General features: G+C 46.7%; 1 protein-coding gene across 1 annotated transcript in view; it reads left to right on the plus strand.

Annotated features, from left to right (window-relative positions):
• The window catches only part of CNGB1 (cyclic nucleotide gated channel subunit beta 1), a 1,191,945-nt gene that overhangs the window by 86,576 nt on the left and 1,081,032 nt on the right, over positions 1 to 24,337 (plus strand). Inside the window, 1 exon segment of the mRNA XM_078668834.1 lies at positions 16,379 to 16,500. Within this exon segment, the coding sequence (XP_078524960.1) occupies positions 16,387 to 16,500 (114 nt within the window). The 5' untranslated portion in view covers positions 16,379 to 16,386.

Here is a 24,337-nt window from a genome sequence, read left to right on the forward strand (position 1 = left end):
CCTTACCCTTGCCCATGTACTGCATCCATAGCCTAACCTCCATCTGGTCCCAGTCCAGTTCGGGACACATAGACATCTTTTTCCTGAATTCGCAATCGTAATTGTACCAACCCATGCCCCCGCTCGATTCCACCTCATTGGTGATAACGCTTGCGTACTGAAATAGGCCCAGCGCCTGCTCCGGGAAACGCTCTGTGATGACTGCGGCTAAGATAGAAAAAGCCTGCCTCCAAGTCTTTATAGATTTTTCAGGCCAGGCCTGATAGCGTCCCTTCTTCTCCTCATCCTTAGCCCCCATCTTCCTAATGTCCACCCCTTCGACCCCGATCATGAGGAGGGAAAAAATATCAATAAATTCCCTACGCCAGATGCCTTCCTTTGCCGCCTGGGGCACCAGCCAAGCTAACGAGCACTTCCCTGAAAGCATGGGAGCCAAGGACATTTGCGGTGCAGCTGGCACACTGGGTGAAGGTGTGCTTGCCACAGGGGTGGGAGCAGCAGGTGGCGCCGGAACGGCGGGAGCAGGAGGAGATAATGCTGAGCAAGGGGGCGCTAGCGCAACGCTTTGCTGTTCAGCGGGGGGCGGAGGGGCCGATAGTACTGCTGGCAGGGGAATAGCGATACTGCTACTGCTGGTTCCTGATTGTAAGGTTTCGCTTCCCAACACTTGTGTGAAATTAGCCTCTGCAGCTGGCAAAAAAGCAGATGCTGGTGCCCCTGACCCGCCGCCCGCCACCACCTGTTCGCCGCCTGCTAGCTGCCCAGCTGTCTTTAGTCCTGCCCTAATTTCAGCCATAAAGTCTGTGAGGGTGGTGGTGAGCTTACCCAACTCATCCTGTGTAGCAAAGTTCGTGGGTGGGACCACCGCTGCCATGGGGGGGGGGGGGGAGCCCTGACCACGGGTGGAGGGGATGTCGCAGCATGGACTATGACATTCCTGGCAGGCTCTGTGTAGCGGCTTTTGGCTGGAGCCGGTTCCGCAGGAAAGTCTTTGCATGTGGGCCTCTTCAATCTCTTGGACTTTGTGGTCCCAGTGTCCTCCGTTATCTCTGGTTCCGCCGCTGGTGGCGACAAGACAACCCCGGAATCCCCGGGACCGTCGGCACCCAAACGCTCGCTGGCCCAAGCCACCCCTCTGGCCTTTATCAGGTCCATGAGTGCCTTCATTTGTGCATCCTGAGAAGGTCCGGCTTGCGACTCGTCAACTTGGGACGTCTGAGAGAAATGCGGGGGAGATCCCTGGCTATCCATTTCGTCTCTTCAAGCTCGGGTCCTGAAAAAGAAAGGCTCCATGAGCTTGATGCAGGGATAACGGTGTGTGGCCTAGAGCCAGGACTACCCTCGTTGGTGATACAAGCCACAGGTCTACTCCCCTATTCATGAGCATCACCCCACCCCCTCCCTTTTCCTGCCTTCTTGAGTTGACCCCGTGAGCCATCATACATACCTCTACAAATGTCTCACAAGAAGCAGTGCGGATGCGTATGTGAATGGCTGGGTACGACAGGTGTCTGAAAGGGAAAGGAATCCATGAATATGACTTTGATACCTTGTGTGACACTGTATAACAGCCATGGTCTGCATGGTGATTACTATAACACACATCATCACATGGATGGTGACTGTGTGCTACCTGAGGGACATGGTCGGTATGTGTGCGCCCTGAAGATCCCCTTGCACTGACACCCTAGGCCCAACTGCACCAGTATTACCTGTACTTTTGTTAATGACTGTGTCCCTGCACGCCCAAAGCGTCACCTCCTTCTACACCTGAAACAGAAGAGACCATGAGCACACGCAATGACAATTCTATGCCAAATAACAATGCATGTACTGAACAGGCTGTCCCATTCCCTCTGCACGAAGGCGTGCCAACCAAACCTTGGCTACCGATAGTCTCTATACCATGTAGCTGAGCATGATGTATGAAAGGGGGGTGGAAAGAGCCCACACACTCTGCGCTTCCCCGGATCCCAGAAAGCACTAATAAAGGAATGTGAGGGGGGGTTGGCAGGGTGGTGAGCAGCGGCCGTCCATACCCCGGATGCACGCCTGTCGCCGCAAACACGAGCCACATCATCTAGCTCCGCGAGCCGGTATAGGAGGCCGCCCCTCCCTCCTGTGAGATGCGTTGCCGGGGCCCTGTAATGAATTGCCACCAGCCGGGGAGGATAAGGAGATGGCACCTAGAGGATATGCTGCGCGCACGGCGGCCCTGCTTGGTGCGGCCCGCGCTTGCTCAAACCCATCCCCTCCAGGTGGACTGCCGCACGACTGGATCGAGTGAGGCGGCCGGGGAGGTGCACACGACAAAAAAACACCCCGAGGCACGAGGCCCGCCCCCGCCCCCAAGCGCCGAATAGCTGTGGAAGTGTGCCACGCATGGGGCCCTACCCGGGGCCGCTGCAGGATGCACCAGCGCCAAGGCAAGGACCGAGGAACGAGGACCGCCACAGCCCCCCAGCGCTAAACCTGGATAGCTGCGCGGCAACAACTAAGCTTGCACCCACCCATTGGCCGAGCATCGCGTTGCCATGCGGCTCGACGGCCCACCCCGCAACACAACGAGCAGTGACGTCACATCGAGCGGAAACGGCCTGGTCACTAATCTCGGCCACCAAAATATATACATTTATCTCTCCCAGATATGCAATTTTATTATTATGCGGCGCATTTACACATGCTGATGGTACCTGGCGGAGCCCGACCGTTGGGAAAAGAGGTTGTTCCCGGATCTGCTGGGGGATGATACTGTCGGAATACGACTGCGATCTGGGAAGCGGTGGTTGGGAATGTGCTGCGCAGGGCCTCCTTTGATAGGGAGTTACAACTCTGGCATTTTGCATGTTCCAAGCGATCAGTGTGGCTATGTCCATTGAACAATGGAGGGTTGGACGGTGTTGGGTGACTTGTACCCCAGCGAGGTTTTTTCACCTTTCAGGATGCACAGAAGGCTTTTGATGTAGGACCAGGGCACTTTCTTCATTAGGCCAAGCTGGAACGCATGGCGAGGGAGGTATGGACTGGATTTCCTGCAGCGCCGCAGCCCTCTTGGGTGCTTGGTGGTTTACTCCGATGGGGGAGGGGAGACACCTGATCACTTTATTTTATTAAGCGCTCCGAGGGGACATGTTGAGTAACCCTTATGTAGCACGTCAGGCCTGGGAGAGGGAGCTGGAGGAGCCCATTGTCATGCGGATTGGGTGCTTGCATGCAAACTGGTGAGAACGGTGAGAAGCTGAACTCGGACAAGAAGGAGGTCCTCATCCTCGGATCCACTCCGTCTGCCTGGAACGACTCCTGGTGGCCGACCGCACTGGGATCAGCTCGCACTGGGATCAGCTCCAACACCCACCGACCACGCATGCAACTTAGGGGTCATCCTCGACTCCACCCTCTCCATGACCAAGCAGGTCAACGCCGTCTCTTCCTCCTGCTTCAACACCCTCTGCATGCTTCGCAAGATCCACGGTTGGATCCCCACCGAAACAAGAAGAACGGTTTCCCAGGCCCTCATCAGCAGCAGGTTGGACTACGGAAACGCCCGCTAGGCAGGACCTTCGCCAATCTCCTGAAACGGCGTCAACGCATCCAGAATGCCTCTGCACGCCTGATCCTCGACATCCCTCGCCGCAGCCACATCACACCTCACCTGAGAGACCTGCACTGGCTCCTTTTTCAACCAGAGGATAACCTTCAAGCTCCTCACCCATGCACACAAGACACTCCAAAACACCGGACCAGCGTACATCAACAGCCGACTCAGCTTCTACACCCCCACCCGCCAGCTCCGCTCTGCCGACTTTGCCCTGGCCTCAGTCCTCCGCACTCAAAGAGCGACCTCCGGTGGCATATCGTCTCCCACCTCGCTGCCAAGACCTGCAACACCCTCCCCATCCACCTACGGCAGACTGAAGACCTGCTGTCCTTTAGAAGACTCCTCAAGACCTGGCTCTTCGACCAGTAGCAGCATGCCCCACCTCCCAGCGCCTTGAGACCCTCACAGGTGAGTAGTGAGCTTTACAAATGCTATGATTGATTGATTGATTGAATGGTGTCCTGTGATCAAAGATTTAACTTGCAACATTTCAATTTTCTCCACCACACCTATGTGACTCCTGGTCAGGTGAATAGGATGGACCCTTGTAGGGCGCCAACATGTAAGAGATGCGGTGTGGTGGGGCCACCTTTTTGCAGTTGGCTTGGGCGTATGACTTCTGCATAATATGTGCTATTGTGAAACTGATGTGGCAGCCAAGTGTGACATTGATGGATCTCCTAGTATACACCTAGCTCGATAACTTGGATCATGTAGAATTCTGATCCTTACAGGGCACTTTTCTTGTACTTCATTCGGCCATGTATTTCTTCTATTTATTATTGAGAGGTTGTGTACTATGAATGTGGGGACTCTCCTACTATGTGCTTGGGACTTCACACTGCCTGTTTAGTTGTTTCTATTATGAAAATCAATAAAACAAAGCTTATTAAAAATACATATATATACATTTATGTTAATTGATGTATATGTTCATTTTTAGAAAATGTTTAAATTGTTTTTGTCTAAATGTTTTATAGTTTGATGAGCTATATATTACATTATGCAATCCTCTGCTAAAAGGACCTCATAGAATTTCTTTTGGCTGCCCCGTTTCCATCCTTACTTCCATGTCTGAGCTTCACCCTTTTGTTGCTGGAGCACAGACCATGCACTTGCTCTGTCTGGGGAGCTGTATTCCATCCATCAAGTACTTTGCTAAACAAGAGGCCATCCACAATGGATCCCACTGGTATAGGCACTCAGACTCTCTCACACTCAGAGGCTTGTGACCATACGTGTGATACACATTTATCATGCATACCCACCCCCAAAACACACACAGAATGTTAGCAGGAGGGTCTGGGTGTTACAATTCAGCAGAACATTAAATGAAAAGAGCAGGTAGGCCGTGCTTACTGCAGGAACAGAAAAAATGTGTGCGCAAGATGATTAATCTACAAAAGGGGTATGCTGTTACTGCCATTTAAAGACAACAACCATGGACCAGAGTCCTTTGACATTGAGGAGGGCATGCTTGGTGTGCCCCTCCAGATCACAGAACACTTATGGACATTGTCTTTACCAATGGCGTTCCTAGGACTCGATTAGCGTGCAAGCTATACCATCAAAATTTTACGGTATCTGTTTTACAAACAGTTGGGTGACGCGGAGCAGGGCTCCACGCCCATATACCATTCAGTCCAAACATTAGGCGGTGCAAGGCTGGACTTCACCAACTTTGTGATGCTTCTTTTAAAAATGTTCTCACAGATCTGTAATTTGTGAACATATTTAGAAATATAGTGGGAGCGAATTCGGATACAAACAAGTAGGTTTTGCACGGGTTTTCCCCTACTGCCCTCTCACAGGGTTGGCTTAGAAATAATCACCAGTTGTTCTTGTGAGGGCTTGCCTTATTACTTTCCTTTATAACTATGACTTTGTGAGTCTTCATGGCTTTATGAGAAAAGAAACACAGGACTAGGACAAACTGGAGGCTAATCGCGAGGAAGGGTAATGGTTGGCAATGGGTGCAGTGGTCAGATCTGTATTTGAATGTGTACCATGACAGGGTGGTAGATGACTGAATGAAGCCTGTGCTCATTTCACCCCAGATGGTGAGGAGCACGGACTGCTAACACCATGTGCCTTCTGTAAGCCAAGATTTACTAGCAGGTTTGGCGGTATCGAGTCAACAAAATACTTGGGATAGCGGAAGTGACATCACATGTCCATTGAGGCATAGTCTGGCTTACACCCTTCAGCAGCCTCCTGTTTGCTGCTCAGTGTCTACAGGACGAGCAGTGATTTAAAACTACAGAAAGTAGACGCTACATGACTCCTGAGATCGCGCGTAGCATGGCCAGTAAAAAGGGTACCAAATGGTGGCCATGGCCAGCATCTGCTACATCCTATATGAATTATTGACGTCCACAAGAGATTTAGGGGTTGCAGTTGCCCTTTGTGGGCCCTTCATAACTAACAATTTACCTTTAAAGGAGCCCGTGTTTCCAGTCAGCACTATATATGACCTACCAAGTGGAATGAAGGCTTTATAAATTATTCCACAGAATTATGATTTATAAGACCAGGCAATACCTAACTAAGGGCCTTATAATGAGTTGAACCCATGGTGGTGGCCTGTGGAACCCCAGACTGGCGGTTCGCCACCCTATCAGGTCATTGGCGGTTGGGCCACCACTAGACCACTGTGTCTGCCGTGGTTCCTGGATCCCGCGGCGGTGGCTCAGTGGTCAGGCAGGGCAATATGCTGGGGGTGCCTCAGCGGCATCTCCGAGCATATTACCAGTTGCCTCACTGCCGGTGGTGAGACAGCCATGGAAAGGATGGCGGTGAGGCAACTTCTGTCGCCTATGTGCATGGGGCTGCATGCAGATGTTACACATTGTGCCCCCTGTATTTTAGCACCCCCCCAGTTCCTGCACAGGAAGGAATACACAACATGGTGCATTAATTCCTGTGCAGGAACATGCTGCGCTATTCCGATTGCCGTGCCTGTTACGGCTCTCCTAAGAGCCTTTAAACAGGCACTGCTGTGGGACCCCTTTAGCACGATCTCCCGACCTGGATTCAAGTCTGAATCTGGAATGCAGTCTACTGTGGCTTTGGCGGTGTCGGAGCGGGATGGTGGCAGGGCAGCCCCGCTCCCACCCACCAAAGTCAAGATATGACCCTAAGTCTTTTGGTTCTGTTATCTACTATCTGTTACACACATGGTCTGGGGATTTACTTAACCATGACCATTGGTTTGAGTGAGGGAAATCCTGCAGTTTTTCACAGCAAGACACAAGAATTAACAAGAATGTACTTGTTGACATGAGGCAATGTACAAGTGAGCGATTACTTTGTTTTTTGGGGAAAATAAATGGCACCTTAAAGTGTAGGATGGAAGTCGTTGATAGAGGCACTACCAAAATAGAAGTACGAATCCCTCAAAATGTGTTGTGCAAATTGGTTTATTTTGCATGCTATGATCTTCCACAGGAGGGTCTAGGATGCTTCCGACTAACTGGGGATTGACCCGGTATGCCTCTGAACCATCTGTGCGCTATCTATTGGCTCTATGATTCGAAGTCCAGCTAGGGGTTGGGTTTGTGTGGTTGTATTGCACATAAGGTGCAGCCAGTACCCATAATGAACTCCTTGCAGCTCCACACTGTGCAACCCAGCTCTCTTCCCATATTTAATGATTGTTATGTTAGACATCAATATGGGACTAAACATGAAGCCTCAATATTGTCCACAAGAGAGTTCCTTCATGTTATGCACGATAAAAGAGAAGCATAATGCAATCCTATCCTCAGTTCTTTGAGGAATACACCCAAGGTATCTTCTTAATATACTTCAGGAAAAAGGCATTAGTTTAGATTAAAATCACTGCTAGACAGTGCTCTAAAGTTTGAGTAGTAAGAAACAAAAGATCGAAAGGGATGACCGATGGCAGATGCCCTCGGTACCATGGTTACCTCCCACAACCCCACTCTGGAATGTAAGAATACCTTTTGGAAAAAAAATAGGTTGGGAGAACCAGTTGCAGTCCCAGCTCTCCCTTGTGCTGCCAGCTCTCGCGCTGCTTCGCTCTTATTATGCTTCTATCTTGTGCGCCTTTCTCGCTTATTGTGCTTAATTTCTGTGCTTTTCTCTTTTTGTCATCTTTTTCTCTTTTCTCCGATTGTGCATAATTCTTCTGCTTTTTATCTTATTGCGCTAAATGTTCTGTTTCATTCTTGTGCTCTTTTCTGATTGTGCTATTTTTTGTGCTTAATTCTTTTGCTTTTTCTCTGATTGTGCTAACTCGTGTGCTTTTTCTCAGGTTGTGCTAATTCTTGTTTTTTTTTTCTCTGATTGTGCTTAATTTTTGTGCTTAATTCTTGTGCTTTTTCTCTGATTGTGCTAATTCTTGTGCTTAATTCTTTGACTACCTCCTGATTTTTCCTGCCTCCCGCCAAACTCCTCTCCCGATTGCTGCTTCTGTCCTCCCGTCTTCCACCTAGCCCCGCCTACTGCCGCCCAACGTTATTCCCAGAATCTACTAACTTGAGGACGAAGCGTGGTCGCGCCACCGGTGCACCTAACGTCCTACCTGGACTGCACCTATCACCAGGCCCTTGGCTCCCGGCCCACCCAACGGTACGATGCCACTGTCCTCCGTGCCCTTAACACCAGACGTCCCCGTGAACACTGCTGCCACACCACACCACATTCTATGGTAGGACAGTTTTCATCCACCAGCTGCACCTTCTCCTGTACGACCACAGCCACGTCAAAGAGCACCAAACCAGAAGTGGCCCACCAACTTCACTGCTTACACCTCAACACGTGTTCTATTTAGAAGCACTGCACCGAGTTATGGGACATCATCGTCACCCTCACACCCGACTTCTTCTTTTTCACTGAGACCAGTCTTAACCCTTCCTCTGCCATTCACGACAGCCATACCCCACAGATACCAAATCACCCACCCAAACTGAACCAACAAATCGGTAGGAGGAGTAGCCATCATCCACAAAGAGATCATACAATGCACCACCACCACCGACAATACCACAACCCCCATTGGAACACCTCAACTTCAAGCTCCACATGGACAGCAATACAACCATCAGAGCCACCCTCTCATACCGACTCTTGGGCCCACACTCCAGCTTCTGCAAAACCATTGCCGAATTCAATGAACTCCTCGCCCTGGAATCCAAGGACTACATCCTCTTTGGGGACCTCAACTTCCACCTCAGCAACCCCAACAACAACAACAACACCAGCTACCTTCTCAACAGTATGATCATCCTTGGACTGACCCAAATTGTGGCTCCACACACACACCACAGGACACACACAGGACCCCATTTTCACCTCCAGCAACCACATCAAATACAGCCACGTCACAAAACTCACATTGACCAGCCACTCCATCATCCACTTCAGAATCTCCAGCATCCAAACGGCCACCCCAAGATGGCCAGTGCCTCCCACTACAGCAGAGGCACAGGGTCAGACTGATTTGCATATGGCCATGTCTGATCTGGGGTGGCGGAGTGAGCTAAAGAATGATGATGGATTAAACCCAGATCAGTTGACTGGGGGTGAGTGCTTGCATTGTTCAACACTCCGTCCATCATCCCCTTTGGTTTTGCTTTGTTCGCCCTAAGTTGGCAGGATATGCCCAGACGTGGGTCCCTTGCTCACTTTGCCACTGGATTCAAGCTAGCCTGGTGATGATGGCTATTAGCCAGAAACCGGTCCCAGGATGCTTGTTTCCAGTCCAGGGAATAAATGTCTTCGCAGTTCGGGCTGGACTGTTCCCATGAGGCACAGGGTCAGACTGATTGGCATATGGCCATGTCTGATCTGGGGTGGCGGAGTGAGCTAAAGAATGATGATGAATTAAATCCAGATCAGTTGACTGGGGTGAGTGCTTGCATTGTTCAACACTCCGTCCATCATCCCCCTTCGGTTTTGCTTCGCACCACATCTTTAACCTGGAAAACCAAATGTTCGACCAGGAACTACCCATTGTGCTCAACACCTTAATCACTACTGCAACTTTCCTTGCGCCTGGAAACACGCAGAGGTGAGACCACGACTGAAAAAGCCCGCAGCCAACCGCAGCAAACTCAAACACTAGCTGCTTCTCCTTGTTCCCATTTCCAGCCAAGGTACTCACGACTCATTTGGAGCAGAACCAGCTACTCAACTCCTCTTCATCAGTTTCTGCAGCAATCACAGCACCAGCATTCCCCAGGGCTCATCCTCAGCCCTACTCTCTGCAATGCATACATGACCCTACTGCCCAACATCGTCAAATCTCAGAGCCTCAATACCATATCCTACGCAACTCATCATCTCCCTCACCGATGACCAAAGTGCCTTAAGCTAAATACAGACAAGTCGGAAGTACTTATCTTCAGCAACAACAGCAACACCTGGAATAGTGCCTTGTGGCTACAAGACCTTAAACCTGCACCCATACCCACCGGCTATGCCAGAAACCTTGGAATCATCATTGACAACAAGCTCACCATAGAATAACAGATGCACGCCATCACTTCTGCGTTCTTCCTCACTCTGCGCATCCTATGGAAGATCTTGCAGTGGTTCCACTTGCACATGAGATGCACCATGACACCCACCCTCATCACCAGCTGACTGGACTATGGCAATGCCTTCTACGTAGGAATCGCCACACATCTCTACAGAGACTTCTATAGAACTCCGTAGCCAGATTAATCCTTGACCTCCCCAATGTTCTCACATCTGCATGCCCCTCCACTGGCTCCCCGTACAGAAGAGATGCCAATTAAAGCTGCTGACCCACACAGGCAAGGCTCTACATAACCAAGGATCTGCCACCATCAACCACCACCTGAACTTCCACCTTGCGTCGAGAAGCTTAGGCTCTGCCTCCAAATCACTTGCCCACATGTCCTGCATCCACTGAATCAGAAGTAGAGGATGCTTCTTCTCCAACATCTCAGCAAAGACCTGGAAGAGCATCCCCATGCAGCTCCAAACCATCACCTCTCTTTCAGAATTCCGAAGGGCCCTTCAGACCTAGCTGTTCGAATGAGCCCCCAGGACCTGCAAGCCTTGATACCCTATCAGTGATTAGCAGCGCAAAACAATTCTCGATTGATTAATTGGTTGTTATAGCCACCTTCTGTCATGGTATACCTCAGAGGTATATACCCCAACCTCTGGACCATGCATGTAAATTATGTGCATGAAATGTGCATCACGACAAGTGAATGTAAGGAAAGTGGTACAAGGAATTCGCTAGTTTCCCTACTAGCATACATTGTTCAGTTTTGAGCAGTTGTAGCAAGCCTTGTTCTGTCTGGTATTTGTTCTACCTACCTTGCTAGAGAGGATTATGGTTTTTGCATGCACGTTTTACTGGGGATGATTTTGACCCGCCTAGGCATATATTAGGATTATCTGAAATTCTTTGATTCATATTCTCATTTTTGTCATGTTTTGGCTTAACTCAGGATAATTGTGGTGTCCCTTAGTCCTACTCGAGAAGGTTCTGCTATATTTAGTTTGCCTCATTTTGTCTACCTTGATTCTGATCTTTGGTGATGGTTCTTTTTTGCCCTGGTCCACTGGTGCATATCGTGGTCTAGCTGATGATTATTCTAGCATGAAGTGGTGTGCATCTGACCATTGTGACATACCTTGTTCTATTTGTGAATAATTCTGGTATATCCTGAGCTAACTTGACCCATTGTGACGCATCTTCGTTTACATCAAATTTGAAGTGGTTGTGGCCTATAGATTGGAAAATATACAATTGCAAAAAAGGGTTCCCTCTTTCTCGCATTGATGGACCTAGGTAGTGCTTTTGCATATGTGAATTGTTCCAAATTGTGGCTCATCCTAGCTGAAATGGGTCTGCCCCTGCCTTTGGTCGATTTATTTATGTAGACTACATTGTGGGGTGTCAGCTAGGGGTAGATATGGCACAGAGGGGTGCACTGATACTTTAGGACGGGCCAGTGGCGTAAGACAGAATTGTGTCCTGGTGCATATTTTGTTTCTTTTATATGGAACAGGCCTGACCACTTTCCTTACTTCTAAGGAAAAGGACCTCCCACAGTAAATTTACCCCCAGGTCCTGCTCTGTTCCACGCAGATGATGCTATTATTTTCCTGCACGTCCAATGGTTTACCAGGGCTTATTAAGAACGTTGTCCTGTTTATGGACAGCTTCGATCTCAAAACCAATATATGTAAAACCAATTATTCGGTGTGTGGGCAACAACGTACCAAGGTTAGACCCAAATCCATCAAGGGCAATCTAATCTCAAGGGTGACAGTATTCCACTACTTCTGGGTGACCTTTGACTCTTGAAGTAGCTTTTTACCCTGCATTTCAAATCATAGCCTTGGTGTCAACTGTTGTTCACTTGGGGCTTTGTGTGATGTGTCTCAAAATGGTGGTAGCAAACCTGTTTTACCCCTTTTAGAAATGTAGAAAATGAAGGGGCCTATTAGCAAGAACCTCGTTAAAATTATCGCCGTTTTAGCGACAGGAAACTGCAGCTAAAACGGCGATAATGGGCTTGCTAATATGCGTTATAGAATTCCAATAGAAGGCCAGGTTGGACGTGCAGGACATCTAACCTGGGCTTTTATAATGCATATTAGCAAGCCCATTATCGCCGTTTTAGCAGCAGTTTCCTGCACATTATATCATACCAAATGGCACTAAAACCTAATATAACCACAAAAGACAAGACCCACAATATATTTCCACAAACATATCTAAAAACAATTACAAAAGACAAACCAGTCACATTACACACTCCATATACTCATTCATCCTACACTCTTTATGCATCATTATGTATATTGATTTACCCATCAGTGGTGACAAGGTGCACATCTACAATGATTTAAAATAAAAGAAAAAAGGAAGGAAGAGAAGGGAAGGGAAAAAAAGAGAATGTGAAGAAAAAAAGAGTATAAAAATACCCTCACTAAAATGTTTCTGTATGGACCACGTTCCATTAAGTAGATCAAGGCGATAATGAGCCCAATAGAACGGACAAAGTGGAATCCGGTTCTAGCCAGAGTTATAAAAAAAAGATATATATTTATATGACGCCACACATTTCATCATCATCATTGTATTGGCTACATAATAAAGATAAAAAAACTGTTTATTTTCGCAAGTTAATTCAGACAGAAGGAGCATCATCTATGTTATATTATCCAGTTCTAGCCGAAGTACTCTCAGCAGACATATGTAGAGCACCACAGATAGTAGCCTCACCATTGCCTTAGCTCAAAGTCTCAACACTGTTTACAAAAAGGGGGGCAACAATTATATTGCATATAACTAAAAGAAAAAGCCATCCAACTGAACACGTACACACGCACAAGTCACGGTCACAACTTGTGAGGACTGCTTCTGTTCATGCTTCTGCTAGAAAGAGTAAATCAACAAAACAGGCATTTGCAAATATGTCAAATAATGTAAGACAAATATATCTCTGTAACATGTCTAAAATATGTCCCACTTGTCGTAAATCAATCTGAACCTGTTTCTCATAATTGTCTGTCAATGAAGTAGCGCTGCCATGGTGGTGAGAGACGATTTAGGTTTCTCAATTTGGAATCTAACAAAATGGTTGCACACTTTTGTCTGTCTGTCTTACCATCAGTGCTTAATTTGTTCTGCTGGTTGCAAGCGGTTTGCAGCAGCACTAATTTTTTGGGACCAGGATTGTTTTTTTCATCATCATACTTTGACCCAGAGCAGGAGAAAGAAAGGCAGACAAAAAGAAGAACAAACACACTAATTGAAGAGAGTCTAAGGGAATGTTTGAAGATCTAGCGTGGATATACTCCCCATATGAACCAGATATAACACATTACTATCCACTGGTCTAGACAAGAAAACAAGAGCTACTAATTGAGCTCTCAAAATTACGGGCTTTAGTAATTAACCTACAGATGTGAGCAGCTACTATGTGTGGAAAAAAGAAATGTGCAGTGCAAAGATAGTTTCGAGAAAGTGAGTTAAAATTGGGCAATGAGAGAAAAAAACTTTTATTAATATTTCTCAGTGCTCAAATCTAAAAACAGTGCAATAGACAGTTTTCAACAAACAACTTTCGTGATGGATTAATGGCTCTCTCAGGTTTCTCCCGTCTGTCTGTTTGCTTGTCTAGACCCGTGGATAGTAATGTGTTGTATCCAGACAAAAAGAGGAGACATTTAAGAAAACTGTGACAAAAGGGAAAAGCAGGGATGAAAAAAAAATGAGATAAAGAGATAGGAAGTGGGGGTTGTAGAAGTAGGAGACAGTGCTACTGTCAGTGGACTTCTAAGAACAACTTCTTTTTTTATGCAAGCAATGTTGTTTATTTGCCCTTCCTCTTCTTTGCCCCCCAAAATACTCATTCTCACTCCTAGCACAATCGTTTTTTGTTACTATTAATTCTTCAGCCCCTGGGTCCAATATACCCTTCCTGGCCACTTTCCCTCCCCTGAATATCTGTCTGCCTCTCTAACATCACCTCAATTACCTCATCCTCCCATCTTCCGTAGGCACCCGTCGTAGACACTCTCTCTATGAGCCTCTTTATAGTGAAAGAGAAGCACATCTCAAAAGTAGCAATATCATGTAGGGAGACTGAAGATGAAATGTGCTGCAGGGTTAAGGCTTTCAAACATAAAGGTAAATGTACTATGATGCCTAGGACTCGGTTGATCAACGTTTGTTATGTTACGGGTATGTGTAGGGCTCATGACTCACCTGTCAGAGTATCCTGGTGATGAAAAGCAGAAGCAGGATGGGTCAGAGTGAGGGCCGAGAATGGGTGAAGAACCATCCCCCAGATTCATCTTGCTCCTCTTTTGCGAGTCCTTAATAGCGATTATTAAGGAATCACTATTAAAGACTCGCAAAACGGGATGCATGTAGAAATCGCAAAATGTATAGCGATTTCTACATCTTCCTTATTTGCGATTCGCTAATTGCTAATCGCAAATAAGGAATGACTCCCCATTCATTTCTATGGGACGCAAATAAGGAAGCGATTTCAAGGGTGCCAGGGTGTCCAAAGGACACCCTGTAGCACCCCTGAAATGGTGATTTACACTGGTGTTGCGCACACACATGTCCAAAGGACATGTGTGTGTGTGTGTAACATCCAACTTAGAAAAATGCACTAAAGTTCATTTTTCTAACTTTTCGCTATTTACCACGAAGTCTGACTTCGCGGTAAATAGCGGCCAAAAATTGCGAATTCGCAATTCTAAAATGGTTCTTGAATTGCATTTAAGGAATCTCAAATAGAGATTTCTTAAATGCAATTATTCGCAATTTAGCGATTTCAGAATTTGCGAATTTTGCATTAGGGATGATCCGCTATATGTATCAAGCTATTTAGCATTCGCAAAGGCCGAAATTCTGCAAATTTCGGCCTTTGCGAATGCTAATTAGACAAATGGTATGTATCAAACAAGTTTGATGCAAAATAAGGAATAGCAAAATTTGCTAATCCTTATTTTGCGATTGCACTTAAGGAATTGCAAATTTTGCGATTCCTTAAATGCAATGTATCAAACAAATAATATGCAAAAAATGCCATTAAGGATTAGCAAATTATCACCAACTTCTAGTTGGTGGTAATTTGCGAATTCTTATCAAAAAGCTTTTTTGAAAAAAATCAAAGGTGCCATATGACGCCCATACATGCCCTTAGGGCATGTATGTGCGCCATATGCCCCCAAATGTCTTTTTCAGGGGTGCAGCAGGGTGTTCTTGAGACACCCCTGCACCCTTGGAAAAATCCCTAATTTGCGATCAGCAAATTGCTAATTGCAAATTGCACTTTCATTCCTATGGGCCTCCTGGCCCATGGAAATGAAGGGGTAATTTGCGATTAACAATTTGCTAATCTCAAATTAGGAATGCTAAGGAATCGCTATTGGAAAGCGATTTTGTACATACATACCGTTTTGCATTTCCTAAATAGCGATTCCTTAAAATTCGCTATTTAGGAAATGCAAAATGGTTTGTTGATACATATAGCGGTTAGAATCCTAAATGCAAAAAAAAGCGCTCGCAAAGGGCCAGATTTGCAGAATCTGGCCCTTTGCGAGCCGATTTTTCCTTTGTGAATCTGGCTGCATGTCTTCAGTTTCTTGCGAAATTCAAGAACTGAGGATTCAGCGCTGATGTGCAGGCACCGGTCGTTCTAGTCTTTGGGAACGAGGTCGGAGAAAGCCTGGCCGCTGAATCAAGTTTGAAAGGTGATGTGTATCATGGGTGTGGGAATATAAGGAAAATATTGTTGTCACTAGAAAACCAAAATATTGGTACTTAAATGTCAGTTCCTGCCACAAGGGAAAAGAAGCTAATAGGTAATTAGATCACATGGCAAGTGGAAACGGTCAAAAACAAAGCTAATAAGTTATGTGCTACTGAGTACAACCTCTATGAACTGTATTTATTACTTCACTATGTGTAGAAGGGTCGCTGATAGACTTGTATGCAATTTTGTAGTGTGCCACTATATGTCACCTTCACTCCATTGTGGCGCTTTTGCTGCACATCTTTTAAAATATAAAATGTACTTAGTTAAGTAACTTATGTTCATTTAATTTGAGTTACCATAACCCTTAACATTTTTGTTTAAACCTACTTTTCACTTTCACAAGTTGAAGTGGAGGAGATATAGTGATCAGGCAATTTGGTGGTCAGCCGATGTACGGTGATCTACCTATATAGAGTTGTATTGACTATGGCTAATACAATTATGGAATCACGTAAGACTCTGCTAAAATGTGGCTCCTCTTTCCTAGAATTCACAATGTTCAGCTGGATCGAGAAGGTGGTTCCCCAGCCTCCTGAGACCCCTAAAAATTCAGGATCAAGGGCTGAAGAGCAGAAGGAGCTAGCAACACCAGCTGAGGAGTTTGAAGAGGTGAGACCTGCCTATTAGTATCTTAACAAAGATATCAGGATCATTTTTAAGATCCCTCAGTCACTTCCTCTAGGGCCCTAAATCCACCAGCGGTTGCCGTCTCTCACTTCCCTTTAACTGTGGCTTGTGTCAGAGCTTGCGGAATTGCCAGACACCATACTGTAAAATATGAACTGAAATTTCTAAGAAGTCTACAATTCTGTTATATATTCGTTTGAGTGATTTTTCAGAGAATTGCATTGATTTAAATGGATTACAGAATTTCTGTGTACGCTCTGAACTAGTACGTGGTGGTTCTTTACATGTGCTAGCATGTAACCTTGCTCATAATATCACCCATTCTACATCACAGAATAACAAGCGTTTTCCCACATCCTGGGGGTTGTGGATTAGGTGCTAATGAAAAATGTCCTAGCTATCGTAACAGAATGTTTCAGTTCTATAAAGGACACGGAGGTAAGGATTTTGCTGTTCTTCCTTCACTTTATTATTACAAGAGCCTTATTGGAACATAATAATAACCAAACTACATTTAATGTGAACCACTAGGAAGGAAAACAATGTGGAGTCCATCCAATCAGCAGACAGTGTTTCACTTTGTCCTTGTGTGAAGACTCTCCTGCCTCCTCTTTCTTCCTGTGACAAAAGCCAGCAATTCTGGTCTTTATTCTCGTTTAGAAGAATCTGCTTATATGGAAAACAGATGTACAATTACCATCCAGGAGCCCTTACATGAATGCACCAGGAAAGATTTGAAAATCATACACGGAGACAATAACACTAGCATCAGGGTATCAATTACACCATTAGCACATGCACATGCATAATAAGGTTGACATACTCACATGTAACATGCATAAATCTCTGTGTCGGTCCAGGTGGGAGAAATGACCATTAAGCATGGGTGGGCTAATCATTGCCTCTACGTCCTTAACATAATTGAAACTTTCTGTTATGATAGCTAGGAAATGTTTTATTCTATGTCAGGACTTGAGGCGAGGATTACGCTAGGTCAAAGCTTATCCATCACCAGCGCTACAATGCTAGGGTCTGGTTGAGTAGAATCTTTTAAGCGTGGAGTCCGAAGACCAGTAAGCCACATTGAGGTTATCCTGCAGGCTTGCTCCCTTGGTAAATGCCTTGGACACCATTGCGCCCCTAACAGAGTGTGCTCCAAACATCTTTGTGTCGATGCCAGCTTCCTGCATAGCCCACCTGACCCATCAAGCAATGGTAGGGTGGGAAACTGCCTTGTGGGGCTTCCTAAGGGCAATGAGCAGTTATCGTTCCCCCAGGGATGTCCTCCATCAAGGCCTTGTAGGCCTTAATGCTGTGAACCACACAAAGTTTGGGAGTGTCTGGGATAACAGGGTATGACACAATACTGGAATTACATTTCATTATTCTGGAGACATGGAAAGTTACCCACTCAGGGTAACTTTCTAGAGCTCTGACATCTGAAACTCTCCTACAAGACTCTAGGCACCGTAGTGTACCCAGTTTTTCTGACATCTCCTTCCTGGAGATGTATTTATTGCAAGGTCAGGAGAGGAAAAAATTGAGGATCTTATTAACATCCCAGAGAGTGGAATACCTTGGTTCCGGGCGAAGGAATAAACAGATGTCTCTGAGGAGTTTGAAGACCAGAGGATAATCATCCACCGGCCGATCCCGAATGTGGGAATGTCCTGCCAAAATGGCTGACCAGAAGGTGTTGATGGACCTATAGGCTATGCCCTCCAAGGCACGGGGGGCCAGGAAATTCAAGATATGGATGTCTGCCCCCACAGGATCCAGGAGTCTTTGGTGACACCAACCCAACCATCAAGACCAGGCCGATCTATAATGTTTGATCATGCTGTCAGACCAGGGGTTAGAGAGGAGCGATACAGCGTTTCACAAAAGGCTTGGGACTTTCCATTGTTCTCGTTAATCCTCCACACCATGTGATGTAGTGAGTCGCCCAGAACCGGACGGTGCGGATTCCCGGTGGTATCCCATAGTAGAGTTGGAAACTGGGGTAGAATGATTGCAGAATCCAAAGAAAGTTCTGTCAGTACTGGATACCGCACTTGAGATCTCCACATCAGGATCACTACCACCATGTCCACCTGCTGAAGTTGAGAAAATAGCTGCATTATCATCGCGAATGGGGGAAAAGCATACCCCTTTTCTGGTTGCCAATCCTACAGGAAGCCTTTTGCCGCCGCTGCATTGGGGTCGGATCTCCAGTTGAAGCACCTGACCAGTTGGTGGTCTAGGCGAGATGTAAAAAGGTCTACCATAAATGGGCCCCACCTGGCCCTGAGTTTCTGCAGGACTAGAGGGTCCAACTTTCATAGGCTCAAATCCTGTCAATGTCTGTATTGGCAATCTGCTACCTGGTTGTCTTTCCCTAGGAGGTGTTCCGCCATCACCGAGATGTGATTCTCAAAGCAGTAGTCCAAAAAACTCTGAGCCAGATCCAAGAGCACTCAGGATCCTGTGCCTCCTAGGTGGTTGATATATCGGACCACTACCACATTGTCCATCTTTAGGAGAACACAACATTGACTCTTGTCCTTCGTCCAGCATTTCACTGCAAACAAGCCTGCCATCGGTTTGTGGCAGTTGATATGAAAGGATTTTAAATCCAAGTACCATTTTCCCTCAACGTGGAGAATTCTCCACATTGAGCTTCCTAGTCTGTGGCGCTGGCATTGGATTCGATAATCAGGTCCGTTTGGAGGCCGAAAATGGCCCACCCATTCCATGCTTCTATGTGGGCAATCCACCATCTCACCTTCTCTCAGGATTTGTCCAATAAGGGGACCGTTTGAGAATAGGTGAGTCCCTGCGGAAGGTAAAATGGCCCAATAGTGTAGAGGTCCCGATAAGTTGGGCTGTATGGAGGATGATAGGAGCCCCACTATTCACACAATGTGCCTGAGGGAGGTGGATGGTTTGTCCACCATTCAGTGCAGTTCCAGTTTGATCTTGGTCAGTTTTCGAGAGGGGAGACTACCTGTGGCCTTAACTGAGTCCATTACAAAACCTCAGGAAGACGATGGATTGAGTCAGCAACAGGATGAATTTGTTCCAGTTGACGATGAAGCCCAAGGACTCCATGCGGTCGACAGTTATCTGCAACTATTCGGACAGTTTAATTGACCATTGGTCTATGGTGACGATGCCATCAAGTAAACTAAGAGGCGTATGCCCCTGGCTTGGAGGTGTTCCACCATCGGTCCATGACCTTGGCAAATTAACATGGCGCTGATGACAGCCCAAACAAGAGAAACTGCAAAAAGCAATGGTATGAAGGGTAGGCTGGAATTGTGAGGAATGGATCCTTTATGTCTGGCTTGCCATCCAGTCCCCGAGTCTCAGAAGGTTATATCGGAGGTGGATACCCTCCATTTTGAAGTGGCGGAAGAGTAACCACTAGTTGAACTCATTGAGATTGATTATGGGGCATTGGGCCTCGACCCTCTTCTCCACAAGGAAAAGATTGGTGAGGAATCCAGTGGGATGAGGGAAAGTCCTGGCTTTTGCCCTTTTGGAGAGAAGATCCTCAACTTCTGCGTCAACTAGGACTGATTCAGAGAAGGAAAGAGGGTTGGGAGAGGACGGTTGGCATGGGGAATTTTAGAACTATATCCACAAACCCTGAATCATTTGAAGGACCCAGGAGTCTGATGTAATTGTCCCGCAATTGTGAGTGTAAGCCGCCAGGCTACCACACAGTCACACCTGCGGGTTGTGGCTGCAGCCACCCCTGGAGATCCCTCAGGAGCCTCCCTGACTGTGCCTTTAGTGGGGTAGAAGCTCCTGAACTTAGCAGGGTCCTGCCATCTTCTGGCACAGTGACCTCTGGAGGGGGCTTGGTACTGGGAACGGCCGGCGAAGCGCCCTCTGCCTCGACCAGCCACGGTAAAAACCCAGGGTGTGAAAATGCATTTTATAGTTGCCTGAGCCTTATCCAGGGAGCTGAATGTGGGAACAAAGTTTCCTAGCTCCTTCATAAAGGGATCCCCCAAAGTCCCCCCCTGGGCTATGGGGCCCACCTCTGAGAGTGCCAGGTCCCCCAGTTTTGGGTGTATGTTTATTAGCAGGAACCTGCACCTCTCCGTGGAGATGGCGCAATTGGCATTTTCCAGGAATATGATGGCCTGCTGGGCCCAATCTGATAGAGCCTCTGGGGAGATGAGGAAGCCAGTCACATTGCCATCTTTGGGCATATCTAAGATCTTGGAAAGGGGGCCAGAGTGATTGCGAAGCTTGTCCTGACTGGAGCGTCTGGAGCGGTCTATCTCCTTCTTGGATCTTGTATGTTCTTGGCCAGAAAGGTAGCCATCCGGGCATCAATTTCCAGAGTTAGTGCTACTCTGCCTTCCAGGAACAGATGGGCGCACTCCTCCCAGAGGCGGTAGCGTATCTCTTTGTCTAGAGGGTTCCTTAGTTGCCCTGCTACGTAAACAGACATTTTCTCCGCTGGGGCTCATTCCACTGAGAGGGGATGCATCTGTTCTTATGGGTCGAGCATGTCAGCTTCTGTGGTAGTGGTACCCTTCCCTGAGGTGGGATTGCTGTCGTAGGGGCGCCAGGACCGATCCAGCTCTTTATCCGTATCAGAGGCCTCCCCGTCCATAAGGTCCTGGCATAATACTAGTCAGGTGCCTCTGTGAAGTCACAGGTTCAGGGATTGCAAAGAGTTCCAACCCTAGGGGTGGTAGTGGCCGATAAAGGCTCTCTTGAGCCTGTCCAAAGCCTCTAAGTTGATCCCAGGGTTTCTTTCGTTTGCTCTCTGCGGAGGTATCAGGCAGCCCTAGAGGTATAGGTAGAAAGGTCTTCCCGCTGGGGTAGGGGTTAAGGTATTTCACTACCATCTGCCGGAGCCTATGTTCTAAGGGCAGAACCTCATCAGATACAGCTCTGTGGATGGTTGCATCTATTACTTCGCAGAAGTTTTCAAAGTTCTCATCAATGAGGAAGTAGGTAATGCTTTCCTCCTCTAGGTATGTTCCTGCAAAGTCCTGCATCACGAGGTGTAACATTCAAGCTGGGGTGGCCCAGGAAAGTAGTAAATGGCAGCCCACAAGGCCAATGGGGGTACTACATATAGCCTGGGGGACACCTACTGGTTTAAAAGGGTTTATTTATTTATTTTATTTATTTTTATTTATTTATGCATTTTTATATAGCGCGGACTTTACCCGAAGGTGTCAGAGCGCTTCACAAAAGGAACAGAAATGAAACATAATGAGAAACATTACAAAAGCATACGTTACGTTACATAAGGTAAAAGAGACATTAGTGATCAAACACAATACATGAGGTAATAAAAATTGTGAGCAACCAACAATATATGAGGTAGTAAAGGTAATAGTGACAATTGTGAGCAAACAGAATACATGAGGTAGTAAAAATTGTGAGCAACCAAAAATACATGAGGTAGTAACGGTAAAAGTGACAATTGTGAACAAACAGAATAATAAAAATTGTGAGCAGCCAAAAATACATGAGGTAGTAAAAGGTGCACAGGAGGAAAAAGTGACAAGTGTGCAGTTACAAGAGAAAACAAAGTATCATTTGAGGTATAATACTGCAAAAGGTGCTAGGCATTCGGGCACAAGAACAAGCGTTATGTAAGACAAGGAGGCACTTGTGCCAGAATCAAAGGTAAAAACATGTGAGAGGTAGCAAACCGTGTGTTACAAGGGCAAAGTGGTGTGTGCATGTTACACAAGGGCACCAAACACAAGTACATGGAAAAAACTCCAAAGAGGCATCCACTCCAACCCCAGGAATACCCTGGGAAGGCACTTCCATGGTCGTGGAAAGTCTTCCTCCACATAACAAGAGGACGTGAATTACTTTTGGAGGTGTCTCTGGAGGAGGAGAACTTTGAGGTCCCTTTTGAAGGCCTGGGAGGAGGCGGAAGTCCGGAGCTGAGGCGGAAGGGAGTTCCAGATTCTCACTGCGTTGCCTGAAAAGGATTGGGCCATTGTTCTCTTCTTCTTGAAAGTGGGAGGTTCTAGTAGAAGCTTCTCCGCATTGCGTGAGGATCTAGAGCCTCCAGAGAGTTTCAGTTTATTCGCCAGGTAGCGAGGAGAAGAGGAGTGTAAGGCTTTGTGGGTGATACAAGCGGTCTTGTAGATAGCTCTAGCCTCGAAGGGAAGCCAGCGAAGGGTGGATAACATCGGTGTGATGTGATCGCTTCTTTTGGCCCCATAAATGAAGCGAGCTGCTGAATGGAAAACAGACTTAAGTGGGGACAGGTGAGATTTGGGGAGGCCAGTAAGAAGAGAGTTGCAGTAGTCTAGTCTGGAGAGGACCAGCGATTGCACCAGGGTTATAAGGTCCTGCTCCGGGAAGAAGCGTCGGATTCCCCAAAGAAGGCGCAGTTGCTAACGGGCAGATTTTGCAATAGAATTGATATGGGGAGTTAGACTGAGTTTTTTGTCTAGTATAACTCCAAGGGATTTTGCGCTGTCGACAATGATGGGTTTATTGTTAAGTAGATTCATCTGATCCATCCATGATTGAACCGGGGGGGGGGGGGGAGAGTGAGGAGGAGAAGAGGAGGAATTCAGTTTTGGATGGATTCAAAATCAGTTGATGAGTTGACATCCAGTTTTGGATGGAGTCCAGAGTAGAGCTTAGGAAGGAGAGATCATGAGTGGAGGCAACCTTGAGGTAGAGTTGAGTGTCGTCTGCATAGAGATGATAGTGAATCCTGGATTTGCTTAGGAGGTTTCCCAGTGGTTCTAAGTAGAGATTGAACAATGTGGGTGCAAGTATAGAGCCTTGAGGAACACCCTGACCTACCGCCACAGGAGACGAAAGACTGTTCGCAATTTTGATCATTTGGGATCTGTCATAGTTTGTAAACACACAGTTATTCTCCTGTCGGGGTCAGCATCCCTACAGACAAAGGCAGCGTGGGCTTTGTCATGCAATCTGATCGTTCAGACCCCAGTTGGGGCATTCTGACTCCAGGCGGTTGGGGCCGTTACTGGTGAATTGCACTTCCGTAGACTGAGGCACAGCTGGATGTTCAGCTCGGGGTTTAACAGCTAGGAGATAGCGCGCTTGCACAGGGAGGCAAGATAAGCGCTGAGCAAATTGAATTATTTGCGTTGTGGTGCCCTCTAGCGGACAGCAAACTTCACCCTGAGCACCCTTCACGCCACAGTGTGGCTAGACTGAAACTGAAGCGGCAACAAAGGTGCGACGAAGCATTCCCGCAGCCGCGCCACAAAGGCAAAACAAACATTAGCATTCACAGTGCAATAAAGCAATGCGCAGGACCCCTGAGGGCCGTTATAATGAAGGCAAAATCAGTAAAAAAAATGGCACTAAAGCCAGTCCACTTATCTGCAGGCGGCTGGAGCTGCAAAGAAACAGGAGGCAGGAGCGTCTTCACACAAGGATAAAGGGAATACTGTCTGCAGATTAGATGGACTCAGTGCTGTTTTCTTCTTTAGTGGTTCAAGGGAAATGTAGTTTGGTTATTATAAAGTTCTAACAAGGCTGCTCTAATAATAAAGTGAAGAAAGAACAGCATAACACTCGCCTCCGGTCCTGACATAGAAATCCGTCACAGGTTTGACAACCCGGCAGGAGTGTCCATCCACTCATAGTCTTGGAGCTCTTTCAGCTTCATATTGGGCCTTGAGTAGAGATAGCTCAAATTTGTGGAAAAATATGTGAAAATCAGAAATTATTTCATATTTCTGTGGTAAAAGCTGAAGAAACATTGGTGACAAATCATATTAATGTTGGTAAACATGAAAAAGTACATAACGCTTCAGTTTCACATTTAAATTCAACATTCCTAAATATTAGAAAGCAA

This window comes from Lissotriton helveticus, chromosome 12 (assembly GCF_964261635.1).
Source record: "Lissotriton helveticus chromosome 12, aLisHel1.1, whole genome shotgun sequence".
Lineage (NCBI taxonomy): Eukaryota > Metazoa > Chordata > Amphibia > Caudata > Salamandridae > Lissotriton > Lissotriton helveticus.